Source organism: Chinchilla lanigera, unplaced genomic scaffold (assembly GCF_000276665.1).
Source record: "Chinchilla lanigera isolate Chin_1 unplaced genomic scaffold, ChiLan1.0 scaffold00132, whole genome shotgun sequence".
Lineage (NCBI taxonomy): Eukaryota > Metazoa > Chordata > Mammalia > Rodentia > Chinchillidae > Chinchilla > Chinchilla lanigera.
In genome coordinates, this window is record NW_004955533.1 from 3,484,940 (window position 1) to 3,500,091 (window position 15,152).

At 50.6% G+C, this 15,152-nt stretch overlaps 1 protein-coding gene across 1 annotated transcript in view; it reads left to right on the plus strand.

The window, feature by feature from the left end:
* The window catches only part of Atp10a (ATPase, class V, type 10A), a gene marked incomplete at its 5' end in the record, with an annotated part of 120,228 nt that overhangs the window by 71,333 nt on the left and 33,743 nt on the right, over positions 1-15,152 (plus strand). Inside the window, 1 exon segment of the mRNA XM_005410422.2 lies at positions 8,082-8,167. Coding sequence (XP_005410479.2) covers positions 8,082-8,167 — 86 coding nt within the window.

Sequence of the window (15,152 nt, forward strand, 5' to 3'; positions counted from 1 at the left end):
GAATGGAATCATACCATATGTAAATTTTTGGTTTGTCTCTTTTCCTCTTCCTGCAGATATTTTAAGACCCATCTACAGTGTATGTTTAAATAGTTTCTTTCTCTGTACTGCTAGTAGTATTCAGTCGTATAGATACATCTTAACCATGTTTTTGATCCATTCATCTGTCAATAGATGTTTGAGTTGTTTGCAGTTCGTGATTATGAAAAATCAAGGTGCCAGGAAATATCACATAGAAGGCTGTGTAGGAACATAGATTCCATTTCCCTTGCACAAATAAAACCTGCAGAGGTGAGGCCGGGTCCGGTGTGTGGTCCACACGGGGTCAGCTTTGTGAGAAGCTGCCAACTTGCTTTACAGATGGGCAGCACGGATTGGCCTCCTCACGGCCGCTACGAGCGGCTTGTCCTCAGCCACCTGCTGGTGTGGGGTGGGGTGGAGGTTCTGCTGTCTCAGCTGTGTAGCACACATGTAATGCATGCTTGGCCACTCCACGGTCCTCAGATGTGTGCTCTCTGGCTGGAATTTCATTCGCCAGCTTGTGCAGCCTTCATCACCTGTTCCCCAAAAGCTTCTCATCCCCGAGCACAGAGGCTCCATAAACACCAAGCAGTAACTGTCTTCTCACCCGCCGGGTCCTGGTAACTTACTTAGTTCTGCAAATATTACTTATTTCTGGTGACTTACTTATTTCTCTACCTCTGTCTGTTCTAGACATTTCTCGTCATTGGCAGAATGCAGTTGTTTCCTTTTTGTCTTTGTTATGTCACTTCACACAAGGCTTTCAAGTTGCATCCATCTTGCGGCTCACACCAGCACTTCATTCCTTTTGAGGGCTAGATAATATTCCATGACGTGGATATACCACATGTGGTTTATCTGTTGGTGGAGACTTGGACTGTGTTCACATTTTGGCTATTGCAAATCATACTGCAATGGATATTGACGTACAAATGCATTTTTGAGTCCCTGATCCATCTCCCTTGGGTTTATCAGTGGAATCGCTGGGTCTCATGTTAATTCTGTGTCTGGGTTTCTGTGGACTGCCAGTTTACACGGCCTCCAGCAGTGCACAAGGCTTCTAGCTCCCCTGTACCCTTGTCAGCACTTTTCCCTGCCCTTTTTGTTAAGTCGCGGCCTGTCTGGTAGGTGTGAGGTATCTCACTGTGTTCTTGATTCTCATTTGCATAATGACGAGTAATATGAAACAGTTCCCTGTGCTTTTTGGCCTTTTGTATTTTCTTTGAGTAAGCGGTCATATTTTTCACCCACGTTTTCATTTGGTTGTCTTTTATTTTTGAGTTACAACAGTTTTTATATATTCTGGACATTGCACTCAGTGGGGTATATGATAGCAGATTCGTTTTGATGCTGTAGGTTGTCTTTTTCATTTTAACTTCAATGTCAGTGACCTTCCGTATACAAATGCTCTCGGGTTTGAAGAAGTCCTTTTATATGCTTCATTGTTGTTTATACTTTTGCTGCCATGTCTGAGGATCTGTTGCTAAATCTTAGGTTTCTTCTAGTAGTTTCATTGTGTTAGGTTGCTTGCTTATTTTTGTGGAACTGGAGATTGAACCCAGTATCCTAGCACAGAGATAGATCCCATTTGAGATACAGCCCATGTTTTGTTTTGTTTTGTTATGTTTTGTTTTGTTTTGTTTTTATTTTGAGACAGGGTCTAAGTAAGTTGTCCAGGCTGAGCTTAAATTTGGGATCCTCCTGCCTCAGCCCCCCAGAATGCTGGGATTATAAGTGTGTGGTGTTAGTTCTTATATATAGACAGATCCGGGGGGTTGAATACATTTATTTTTTATATGTAGAAATTCAGTTGCCCCAGCGGTATTTGTCAGAGAGACTATTTTTCTTTCATTTAGTGGTCTTGGTACCATTTTGAAAATTATTTTACCAAATATCCAAGGGTTTATTATTTCTGAGTTCTCTATTCTTCCCCATGTCTATATCGCTATCCTTGTGTCACTACCAACTTTCTCATTAGCGTAGCTCTTTGTAGCACAATTTGGAATCAGCTTCATTCTTCTTTTCAGGATTGTTTTTGTTGTTTGGAGTCCCTTATAGTTCTGTGTAGATTTGAGATTTGGCCTTTCCTTTATGGCAAAAAATACTGCTGGGACTTTAGCAGATATTATATTGTGCTGCAGATTGCTTTGAATAGTGCAGCATTTTAAAAATGTTACCTTGGGGCCGGGGATGAAGCTCAGTGGCACAGGGCCTGCCTGGCAAGCACAAAGTCTTGAGTTTGATTCCTGGTACCAAAAAAAAAAGTTACCTTTCTATCCTGGGGCACAGAATCATTCATTTAAATAAGTCTTTGCGGTTTTTTGCAACAGCACTCATAGTTTTCATGGTTAAATTTATCCCCAGGTGCTTCATTCTTTTGGATGATATTTTAAATTGAATATCTTTCTTAACTATTTCCTTTTGGATTGTTAATTTCTGCTGTAAAGACACGGATTTTTGTTTGTGGATCTTAGAGGGGGAGTTCAGGCAATTGTAACTGAGTGAATTGAAGACCAAGTTCAGTATCCATGGGCTAGGCGTCTTCAGTTGGGAAGAGATTTTGAAATTCCATGTCAAGACTTCTGCTACTCGTCAAGGTTTAGTGACAAGGGGTGGGCTTGGAAAGCAGACACAGTACACGTCCCTCGCCTTTGCCGTGGGAGGGCCCGCGGAGCAGGGCCGGGTGATGCACCCAGCAGCGCCCGTGCGGACGTCATCCTGCCACCTGTAGCAGCGGGGAGGCGCTAAGCGGCCATGGCTGTGAAGCGGATGGGCCAGCTGCGCCCGCTGTCGGTGCTGCGGGTGAGCTCCACGCAGCGCACCGTGCAGGAACCAGTGCAGTGCTCTGAAGAGGGCGATTTGAAGGCGCAGCCCTGGTGTGGCTGTCTGAGGAGCCGCTCGTTACCTGCGGTCTGAGTGCACCCCGGCCTGGCTGTGCTTGCTCATACACATTTGATAAAGGACAACATGGGCTCAGCTGACAGCTGCACCCCACTGAGGCGGCCGGAAGTGTTGTGGCCAGGAGGGAAAGAAAAGCTTTTGATTTTGAGCATTCAGGGCTCAAACTCATGCCCTGAGCCTTTGAATTTTGCCCCCATCTACATGCAAAGCTCTGAGGCGGAGCACTGGAAGGGGAAGCGGCTTCCAGGCTCCGGTCAGACTCGGGGAGGGAAGGGCCGCCTCGTGCTCACACACAGAGGAGAAACCACCGGATCGCTAATGCTGTGCTCAGAACAGGAAGATCTGCGGTCAGGAAAAAGAGCAGCAGCCCAGGCAGCTCCTGCGCTGTGTCCCCAAAGTGCTGAGCCTCGCGGAAGCCACCTGTGGTGCAGACGTGTGTGACGTCGTTCCCCAGACAAGGCCAGGAAGGTCTGGATGTCATCCTCACCTATCGTCCTTGTGAGCTGCGTTACCCAGGAGACGGGGATGGTGTTGGTAAGGGTGTGACACACGCAGAAACACATGCGCTGCATCATGTGCCTGCAGCCCAGCGCTGCCGAGGTCTACGAGCCAGTCTCCCTGGGCGGGATTGTGTTTAGGACACTTACATAGCAGGATTGCAGCTATGGACGCTGTGGGGAAAACTCAATGCATTTTGGGATCATTTCTGTTCAATATTGATTGGGGCATCAACTGGGAGTGCAGATGCTGCATCTGTGGAAGTGACTGGAAAAGGATTAAGACTCTGTATATTTGATATCTTCTGGCAGTGCAAGAAGACCTGCTGTGGGTCTAGTAGGGCATTCACCCACTTAGTAAGCAGGGCTGAGCCCCAACTGCATGGCAGGGGAGACTTTGCTTTTTTCTGGTTACGACTGAAGACCTTGATGTAACAATAATTCTTCGCAGTGAGTAAATACTGGAAAGCCATGCATCCACTCATTCACTCATTTGGTGTTAGGCCATCTGATCCTTTGGATTTCCCCAGCTCATGGTGAATACAGATCGGATTCAAAGTGTAAAATAAGAGTTGGGGTAATTATGTGGTAATGCGGGTCAAAATGCTTTGCCTGAATTAGTTCAGGTATCCCTCACCCCTTGTCAGTAAGTAAGTAGCTAGATTACAGGCTGCAAGGAATCCTTTTACATTGCCATCAGGGGAGGTGAGCTTGCACTTGCAGGAGGAAGACTGTGCTTCCTAGGACATCAGAGGAGCCCTCCCAGCCCCTGTATGGGGTGAGAGCCCCTGACTGAACGCCACGTAACCAGCAGGACATAACACACAGAGCTCGGGCACTGTTTGGGACCTTGTGGTGCCCGAGACTTTTCTGCAATAGTCGTCGATCAACCCTTGACCCACAGGCGTGTGCAGGAGAGCTTAGCGCCGGCCACCTGTGGTGCCGTTTAAGCCTGGACGTCTGCACGGGGCCACGGAAACGCTGAGCAGCGGCCTCTGCCTGCCCAGTGTGGAGCGCCGTGGGGATGGCTTCGCTGACACACAGAGGCCAAGGCCAGGTGCGGGGTGCGAGAGGTCGGAGGAGCTCTGTGCGTGGTGAGGTGGGATGCTGGAGTGCTGGCGGCCCAGGAGAGCAGCGAGGTGGGATGGGCGTGGCTTTCCTCCTGGAAGGCAACAGCCGCCACCCACATTATCTGAGGCCACGTCCTGCGTGCGCACTGACGTTGTGTTTTAGTTGCACTGTATCATTTTGAGAATGATGACAAGAAAAAGCCTGTATCTCTTCAGTAAAGACACAGCTGTTACTTCTGTTGGGGTTACTGAATCTGGGCGGGGCGGTGCTGCATCCTGACCCACCACTATGCCTTTACTTTTCCACCCAGCAAGGCCGCCCCAAATCCTCCCATCCCAAAAGTGTCTGGAGTATTTGAAGGGAAACAGCAGGAACTTAGCGTTTTGGGGCAGGGGGGCACGAGCCTTAGTGCACACACTCTGCAGGGGGCAGGCCCTCTCACCCCAGCTGCACCCCGATGCTTGGGGAGCTGTGGCCAAGCCACGCCCGAAGCAGTGGCCCGAAGCCTGGCGTGTGAGCAGCTGTCACAGAAGCACCGCCTCGCGGCAGTGAGCCCCGACAGCGAGCTCACCACGGAGCATGGGGAGCTGTGGGTCCGCAGGTTTTCAGACCCACAGGCCGTGTCCAGATGCCCTCTTCATGTGCTGAAGGTCTCGTGTTGGTAATCAGGAGAACGGGAATGAAATCCTCGCCCTCTTGATTTTTGTTTCACTTGTGGGTGGAAATTTGTTAGCCGCACACCTGCAGGTTTTGCTGACTATGGGAGGGAGACATCGGCACTCAAGCCGGGGTGCGTCAAACTGAACTGTGCCTTCTGGAACGCGTTTGATGCCTTTTTGGAAATCTGTCTGGAATACTGCACGCTTTCTGGTTTACTGGACATGCCGTGGTCTTTCTCTGCTAAGGCAGTATCATCTCAGTGTGTGTCCAGGGTGGAGCCAGGGGTCTGAGAGGCCACAGAAGCTTGGATCAGTCACTGCAAGGACCCTGTGCACTTGGCCGTGGTCCTTAATGATCCCAAACTGCAAATAAGGCAAAACCAACCTCTCGGCCACAGTGCGAGGTAGCAGCGCACATTGTACAATGCCTGGCACTTGGCAGGCTGCTAAAGACTCATAACTGTGTTGTGGTGATGGCCACAGTGTAGCTCTGTGGTGTCCTCAGGAATGACTTAGAGGGGCTGGGGGTGGAGCTTAGTGGTGGAGCTGGTGCTTAGCCTGTGTGAAGCCCTGGGTTCAGACCCCAGCAGCAGCAGCAGCAGCAGGAATAATAAGCATGGGACTTCTTGTACTTGTACTGAAAGGTCCCGGATGTCGGTCTATGTTCTCCTTGATGATCAGTCCGTTTACCAGTGTTTTCAGTGTTTCCTTTACACCTGCTCTTTAGGTTCTTTGACTGTGGTCACACATTCACCAAACCCTCTTAAGTGTGTGGTTCAGAAACATTAAGTCCATGTACATCGCCATCCAGCCATGTTTGTCTAAAACCAAAGTTAGTGTACTCAGAGCAGAAGGTGGTTTGGGAAGCACAGGCGAGGGGAGGAGGAGCGTTGGTGAAAGTCTGGCTGACACGTCCCAAGGGTGTGGCCCAGGGCTCATTTGGAACGCAGCAGGTGGATACGTGGAGGGTGAAGGGATAAATTCGTGTCTTTCTTAGATGGGGGTGTGTTGCAGTATCACCTGTGGTGAGAAGCCATCAACGTAAATAGAAGTCTGCCCATCTGAATGGTGCTCCGGATGGAAGCTGTGCTAAAACAGGAAACTCAGAAGCGGTCTCCGTGTTAGTTTGCCAGGGCTGGCACGGCCCGGGGACTTAGACAACAGAAGTGATTTTCTTGCAGCTCCAGCCTGAAGCCCAAGTGTCTGCAGGTTTGCTTTCCTCTGAGCCTCCCTCCGCGGCCTGAGGGTGGCTGACGCCTCTTGTGTCCACGTGGCCCCTCTGCGTGTGTCTGTGTACGGCTCTGCCCACTCACAGTCCAGTCCTCCTGGATTAGGGCCGCAGTCATGACCTCACTGTAGCTGAACTGCTTCTGTGGGGCCCTGTCTCTAAATATGGACACGTCATGAGGCGCTGGAGGTTAGAGCTCCAGTGTGTGGGTTCTGGGAGTGAGGGGAGTGCGGTTCAGGCCATAACAGTCTGTGGTGATCCTGCCAGTACTGAAAGTCCTTCAAATCCTCCCCTGTTCCAGAAAGAAGCCGGGCACGCCGTGCGGGTGTGCATGGCTGCGGTGGGACTTCATTCTCTCGGACAGTCCCAGAGACAGAATGTCCTGCAGTTGCTGAGCCGTATACATTTTTCTTAGAAAGAATAACAAACAGAACATTTTAAGTCCTCCCCTCCTTTCTGCCAAGAGCAGCCGTGGTATTCTCTGGAACTCACTCCCTTCATGGCCGTCTTATACTTTGTGTCTGCAGATGTCTGTCCTGGAGGAAGCAGGGCCCTGACTTCCAGATAATACACACAGCTTTAAATAAACACAGAACTCTGAAACAGACCCTCATTCTACAAACAGAGGGCAAAGCCATTTCAGTCCAAGGGGAAGGGCTGATGACTGCAGAACTTGAATGAGAGCATTTTACGGCAGAACTTCATAGGTTAGGGACGTGTCCCGTTGGCAGAGTGCTTGCCTAGCATATGTGAAGCCGAGGCCTTGAATTCAGGCTGCAGTACCACAGAACAGCATTGCAGTTTCACTTATTGCACTGAGCTGCTCTTGTCCAGTAAGTCATTCTATAATGCACATCATATACTGGAAAACCAGCTCAGTGAGAGTTTTGAGTATATCTTATAGCTATCCTCTGTGAGGGAACCGTGCTGTTGTGGAGAACAAGCACCTGTAGTGGTGCCAAAGGTGGTGATGCCCTTCCTGGGAGGTTTTATCCACTTGATGGTATGCACATGTGAACAACGACAGCTCAGTGTTGACGGTATTGTGACACGTGGTAGAGAAAATGCAATGACAGTCTGAACAGAGGCTGATAAAAAACTCCACTGACTTCTCCAGCTGTTCATACTGAAGGCTGATTCCGTGTGTCCCCTCCGCTGCTCCTCCTCCTCCACTTCTGCTCTCTCCATGTGAGCCAGGCACTGTTTATCTACCAGTGGCAGAACTCCACATTAAAGATTCTTCCTGTAGGGAACCGTCATTCCATTAGTGGAGCAGGATAATAAGAAGTTGTTGGCTCACACCTTGGCTATTTAAATGTTTGCCAGCAAAGGACTGTGAAGAATTTTTAGTGCACAGGTTCCTGTTTTGCAGATGGCTTTGCTTCTCTAAATTTATGGAGAAAACCAGAAGGAGCTGATCCATCTCAAAAAAAACAAAGCTTTTCATCCCTTTCTACCACTGGTTGCTTCCTTTGCGGTTATCGCATGTTTTTTTATTTTACATTCGAGCTATAATCACTTCAGCTCACTTACTAACTGGTGTTCATTTAAGAATTGTTATTCATTGTAAAGATTAGAATGGGTGAAGTACTGTGTATATTCACATTCTGCAGATACTCATAGGCAGAAGAGCAAAACAAATGCCTCTCAGAATAGAATAGCTCGCGTCCAGATTTTTCTAATGTATGCATGTTATTATTTTAGGTCTCTGAATTCAACCCTTTGACATTCACCAGCGTGATTGAATGTGAGAAGCCGAACAATGACCTGAGTCGGTTTCGTGGTTGCATGTGAGTATCGTGCGGCTTCTGCGCTTGCCATTGTGTTTGATAAACCACACACACAGTTATGAAATATGTATTGAGTATTCTCTGCCACACGTGTGCCTTCTCAGGAACTTTCCCCCATCTGAGCCTTTGTGGCTGCTTTTTGGTTCTTAAGATCCTGCCACTGTAGATCTGTGGCAATGGTGTTTCGATGAGGAGCGACTGTGTTTCTCTTCTAGCAGCCCGGAGAAGGCAAGGCCATGGTGGGGCATGTGTGGCCATTCACACAGGGTCCCAGAGAGCAGGAGAAGCTGGAGCCAGGCAGAGGGGCCAAGATAGAAGCTCACCCCCTCCTTCTTTCAATTTGTCACTGAGCAATTGTTTGCTGGGCTCTGCACCATGCTCTGGATGTAGTACAGTGAGGAAACACAAAAGTTCTCATTTTCATGTTTATTTCACTCTACTTAGAAGAAAGGAGACAATGCCCCCGCAAGGCCCATGAGTGTGTGTGTGTGTGTGTGTGTGTGTGTGTGTGTGTGTACGTACAAGTGTGCTGTGCTTAACAGTCTGGTCCCCTTCCTGGCTCCAAAATGCAAAGACCACAGAGGTGGACACACAGACCAGGACTGACCATCTGTTGGTACCATGGTCCTGGTTAAATCTGGTCAGTGGGATCCTGGGAGGTGATTATACATTCTTTCTGGTTTCTTGTCTGCTTGGAAATTCTCCTAATAATAATGATAATGCTTATAAATGCAGTCAGTAGGTGTCAGCCGATATATGGAAGAGAAACACGTGTGTCTGGATGGGCTTGTTGAGTTGCAGGTGGGAGCTGTGCAGAATGGTTTCCTGGGAATGAAGGACCCAAGAGTCATAGGCTTCAGCCACTCTAATGTGCCACGTCAGCCAACTCCACAGGCTCAGTGCCACGGTCTGGAGGATGTGGGGCTTCCTCCCCGGGGCAGTCCTGGTCCCAGGCACAAGCTCACAGGTGACTGACTGATGCATCCAGTGCTGCTGCCTGTGCCAAGCTCCCAGGAGGCACCCAGGGATTCTGGGGGTGCACCAGGGAAAGAGACTGCGTGGTGAAGCCGGCAGACATCTGCAGCCACGTGATGGCCCTGAGGACCAGAACTTGGGAAATGTTAGCTCACTCCTTAAAGGAACCAGTGAGGGAAGGTGTAACTCCTAACTTATAATCTGCAAGATTCGGGAGGAGAACACCCACCTACCCATCCATAACCTGTCTGCGTGGGTTTTCTTCCTGTCCACTCTCGAGCTGCTTCCTGCAGGTCCCATTGGCAGTTACCTAAGGAGTTCACACACATGGCCCCATCCCCAGCACCTCTGTGAAGCCCCAAACCAGGCCAGGCACTGGGGTTCCAAAGACACCTTGTCCAGAAGTAACAATTGTGATGGTGAGGTAACCTCTGGGGAGAATATTCTGTGGGTGCTCATGGAGTAATCTTACAGTGCCAGCTCCTCCAAAAGAGGACGGGAGATGTAGACATTCCTGCCCACAGACTGCACCAGCCTCGAGGTCTTTCTTCCCTTCTCACCCAGGGATCTCCCATGAGATCCTGCAGGACACAGTGTCCAGGAGCTCAGATGACTCTTCACACATTCGTCGCCTATGTGGGTTGGATTCACTGTGGAGAGAACTGAATCCCACAGCAGCAGCTTTCAATCCGGCCTTCAAGGAGCTTCAGGGAGCCACTGTTTTAGTGGATCTCTTAGCACTGGCTCTAGCAGGCTGTGGAGCCCACGGTTTCTAGTTGGATAAGCTGGCTGAGATACTTAACTTGACCCAGGTGTACAATGGGACCATCTTAGGATACGCCTATGTCCTTATTGGAAGTTTAGTTAATTTAATGCACAGAATAGTAGGTGCTTATTGAATGAATATTGGCTAGTGTCCTGGTGACTGCTGTGGTTGATTACTATTACAGAAAATAATATAGAGCAAGGGGAGAGAAGGCTCAGGAGAGAGCTGGGTCTGCAATGTGTGCGTCAGGAAGAGCTCAGGAGAAAGGCGGGTACTGAGGTTTCCTGAGTTTGAAGAAACGGCAGATACATGAAGCAAAGTGGTCCGGCTACCGGTGAGGGAACATGAGCCAGGATTTCTGTTAGTCTGTCATCTGTTACTGTACTGAAATAGCTCAGGGTGGGTACTTAATAAAGCAGCTTCCTAGCTCATGGTTTTGGAGGCTAAATGTGCGGTGCAGTGCAGACTTTGGTGAGGGTCCCCTGGCTGTGTACTTCGTGGTAGGTGGCGTCATGGTGACAGTGTGGGAGAGCCCATTGCCAGACAAGAAGCCAAAACTGGGCCAGAGGTGCAGAAATGCTTCCTTTAACACCAGTGCCCCAGGGAACCAAATTTTCAATGCAGGAACCCTTAGGGGATGACCTGCATCATTTCCAAACCATCGAGCTGAAGCAGGTGGAAGCTCCAGAAACAGCTTCAAAGACCCTCTGCCTAGAGGTGAATGCTCAAAGTCAGGGAAGAGCCAGGCCACATGGGGCAGGGGGAAAGGGGAGAAAAAGCCATGAAGACAGAGTCATCCCAAAAGCTCTCAGCAGCTGCCCTCAGTGCACAAGGCCAGGCCGAGGGGAGGAGGCAGAGCAGGGCACAGAGAGGGAGGTGGGAAGTGTGCGGGTTCCTCAGAAGCCTGGGCAAGGTGACACCAAGCCGTGGTAGACCCAGAAGGGGAATCCAGGGTGCAGGTGGTAAAGGAGCCTGTTGCTCAGCCATGCTTTCTGAAAGCGTCACTGGAAGGAGAGGAGGAAGGTGAGGCCAGAGATGAGGGCCTCAGAAACAGAGGCACTCGTTGGTGAGGGGGCAGCTAACCGGAGGGCAGTCTGGAAACCTCAGGTGCGTGGGAGCTGACATGACCTCCATGCACGTGAAGCTGGCATTTGGGAGGGAGTGCCGGCCTGTGGGGTGCTCGCCCGAGTACCCAGCTCTCACCTCTTCCACTCAGGGGACACCCTTCTGCCCGCAGCCAGCGAGGCCAGTCTAGCTTCTCCAGCAATACCAACTCAAAGCCCTCCCAGCAGGCATCCTCGCTGGCACTATGCCTGAGAAAGAAATGCCAAAAAGACCGTGAGGTCCACTCTGCTCTGCTGTGTAGTCATTCTCCCTTCCCGCCTTTCCCTCCAGCTGTCCTGTCCACTGGTGCCCCCAGAGCCCAGGCTGGGAATAGCTCAGAGACACCTGGTTGAGGCTTCTGCCTGTGCAGCCCTGGGTAACTGGTGTGCCGTGTCCACTAGGCAAGGTGTTTGGGTTTTCCACAGGACCACCAGGGAGCAGATGGGCCCTGACCCGGCCAGACCAGCCTGGTTGGGTGTGGAAGTGGGCTAGGGTGGCACTGTCACAAAAGTTTTTCCTAGGGCTCCAGGGTGCCACCAGAGTGAGAGTGCCTTGTTCCCAGCTCCGGGAGTGCAGGTGAGGACATGTGCTCAGGGAGGACAGCCAGGCGGCCCCACGTTGGGGAGCACTTCCTGGGGCAGCAAGGGAGCCAGTCAGGCTGTACCAGGCAAAGAGAAGGGAGGTCTCAGCCCACGCCGGTCCTAAGGCCTGGGTAGGAGCTACATCAGGAGACAGCTCTGTTGCAGTCGCAGGACCGCATCAGCGGCAGGGCCAGGTCCCATGTGCATCTCCACGCTCATGACCTCTCAGCTATGAGAGTGAAGTCAAAGGTGCAGTGGAGACCCCAGACATTTGGAGAAGCCAGGAGTGTGGATCATCCGAGGAAACCTGGAGGGAGGGAGCAGAGCAGGCCCAAGAGAGAAGCCATGGGAGCTATTACCACCAGCAGTGCCCTAGGGGCAGAACCACCCAAGCCTTCGGCGTTCACATCTTGTCTTGCCACAGATTGCTGGGGATGCTGAACAGGACTTAGTGTTTGCCCTGCTGGATTTTGGACTTGCTTTGGTCCTGTTCCTTTCTATCTCCCTATTTGTACCTTTTGGAATGGTAATGTTTATCTTGTGCTGTTGTGTGCTGGGAGATTTTTGACTGCCTTCCCTGGAGAAGCTCACAGCTAAGAGTGTGCCTTAAATCTCAAAGGAGACTTTTGACTTGAACTCTTCAGCAATGCTGAAACCGTTAGGATTTTGGCAACTCTTAGGGAAAGACTAAATGCCTTTTGCATAAAGGGATGCGCATGAGTTTTGGGGGGGCAGGGGCAAAATGTTATGGCTTGTGTCCCCCCAAAGCCTCACGTAGTCATAGGTGGGGCTTTTTCAGAGTTGCCTGTATCCACAGTTTGTGATGCTGGGACTAAGTGTGTGTGATTACTATTTTGGTCCACTGATTGATTTGGTGTAGCACTGGGTAGGATTAAGGATGCCTCACCTTGGATGTGAGTGCTACCACCCTAAAGGCTGGTAGCCTGGATAAGACACAAGGGGCAGAAAGAGGGTCCTTGCTTGTTGACTCCTGAATACTGTTGCTGCTGGGTGTCTTCTGCTCTGTGGTGCCCCTTTGCCATGCCACCCTGCCTTGGACCCAGCTGACTCTGAACTGAAACTTCTACAAACGGCAAGCCAAATAAATCTCTCCTCCCTTAACATTGAGTGTCTGGTATTTTGTCTCAGCAACATGAAAAGTAACTAAGACAGTGTTCTTGAAGACAACCCCCAGGGTTAACACTAATGAAATCATCAGTTAGGAACTGGAAATAGCACTGTCCACCCCTTTCAGCTCTTTCTAGCATTCTGTCTTCAGTGCTGGCCCAAGGCCTGCTAGCACAGAGGTCCCTCATGCACGGAGACCTGGCTAAGCCTGCTTGGCTGTGTTCAGTCACCTTCAAGGTGGGTGGGGATCTTGGAACCCACAACTCAGTGGAACATTTGACCTTTCTCCCAAGGACTAAAGCAAAGAGGCTGGTGGGATGGTTGATCATATGATGCTGAACTCCATTTCACATTGCAAGGCCAGGTGCCTGTTTCTCAGTGATTGTTTTATATGTTTAGGTGCTTAGTGTCAGGTGCATGTGTATGTCTAATCGTTATAGCTTCCCAGTGAGTTGACCTTTCTTCATGATATAATGATCTTCTCCTCTTGGGACTGCTTTTTACTCCAGGTCTGTTTGACTGATGCAAATATAGTCAGCCCTGTTTCCTTTTCCTAACCCAAAGTAAGAACTTATAGAGTAGGGTTCTCAGTGTTCCTTCCTTCTTGTCCTAGAGCCATAGGAAGGCTGGCTTGAGTATTGACTGCAATCAAGTGTCCATAGCCTGCTTGTTGGGGTGGCCTTCTTATCCTGGTGGATGACCCCTCCAGAGACTGTTGTCACTCCCTGGAGATAGCAGCAGTATCATTACCAACAGCAGAGTTCTATACCTACCCCTTCCCCCGTGTTTAGATGGAGCCCTGTGTGGGATGTCTCCAAAACACCTCACTCTCAAAGAATCATGATCGTGTCATGTGACTCTTTAAAACTGGCACTGACACAATTGCACCTAGAGAAAACTGAACATCAATACAAGACACAGTTTGGTAATTTCCATATGTAAATGAACAAAAACTGGAGCAACTCATTATTTCAAAGAAAAATGTGGCCAGGATTCGGCAGTGCCGGCAGTGATCTATTATCCATCACTCTGTCCTCCTTCCTCTGTCAGCCAGGGGACCTTTGGGAGCGTCAAGTCCATGTGAGTGATTCACTGAGGCTCCATTAGGGGACCCACAGGGATGTGATGATACAGGGTGAGTAGCCCCATAGCTTTCACCGTTGTGAGGCCCAACAGTTCGACGGGAGGAGTGGCCAGTAGAGACTCACGTCAGGGTGATCTGCAGAGACCCAACGCCCTGGTGAAAGGACGCAGCCAGCCAGTGTTCACTCTCAGGAGGGGAGGGAGTTAAATCCTTGTGTTCTCTTGATCCGTATTGGATAGACCCGACCCAATGCCATCATCAAGGCAGCCCTCAGTATTTGCTCGGCAGAGAGGGAGATGTTGGAGTCAAAAACGGAATAACATGAGGATCCCTGGGGACTGGAGGACCTGGGGACTTAGCACAAGAAATGTTCATGCAGGCTGTGCAGCCTGAGTGCAGGGCGGAGGGCCCAGCTCCCCCGGGCAGAGGCCTGCGTGAGGTAAACAGGACATGGCCTGCTGGCATGGCTGGGCAGAAAGCAGGCATGGAAAGGGCTGAGAAGGAGCTGCATTGCCAAGCTGGAGGAAGTCAGCAGCTGCAGAGGATGCTCTGGGAGAGTGGAAGGTTCACACACACACACCGTGGAGGATTCCTCTGGTGACTGAGAGCCCAGACTGCTGGTGCGAAAGACACCAAGAGTGTGCGATGGGCTCCAGCACATCCTGAATTAGGGCAGCGCTGCAGGGAGACTGAGAAGGAGGCTTGGTTGGGTAGATGCAAAAATCAGGAGGGAAGAGGGGTCGAGAACCCTGAGGTTGCCGACCAGGCTGACGAGGAGCCGCTGCCCAGGAAAGTGGAAAGGAGACGAGTCTCTGGGTGTGGCAGGTGTGGGCCCTGCGGGGGCAGGAGATGGGAGTGCTGTAGTCTCTCATCCTGTGCTTGCACAGTCATGTTCTACCCCACGGGGGCGCTCGTCAGCACCCTGATGTCTCCACTGCTGTCTTTCTCCACGTGCTGGGACGCAGTTCCGTCCCGGAGATGTAACATCTTTCCGGAGAGAAGGGCTGGGCAGGGTGTTTATTCATTAAACCTTGCCACGTCCCGAGGGTGCTGTGTGCGGCCCTTGTTGGTGGAAACTCGACGTTATCACCAGGCAGCTCTCTCCTAAAGTTCTCCTTCTGAGCAGTTTTCATTTAGAAGAGATTGGCTGATGAGGCAAGAGGCATGAGGCCTTGAGCTGGATGAGTTCTTCCGAGCAGCGTACATTAAATGTTGAAGGATATGCTCGGTTGCCAAGGCTGCCATAACAAAGCCCCACAGACCTGGCAGCTTTGACAGGTTTATCTTCCTGTCGTCTGGAGCCTGGAAGTCTGAGGTCAGGCTGTTGGCAAGGTTGGTTTCTCCTGA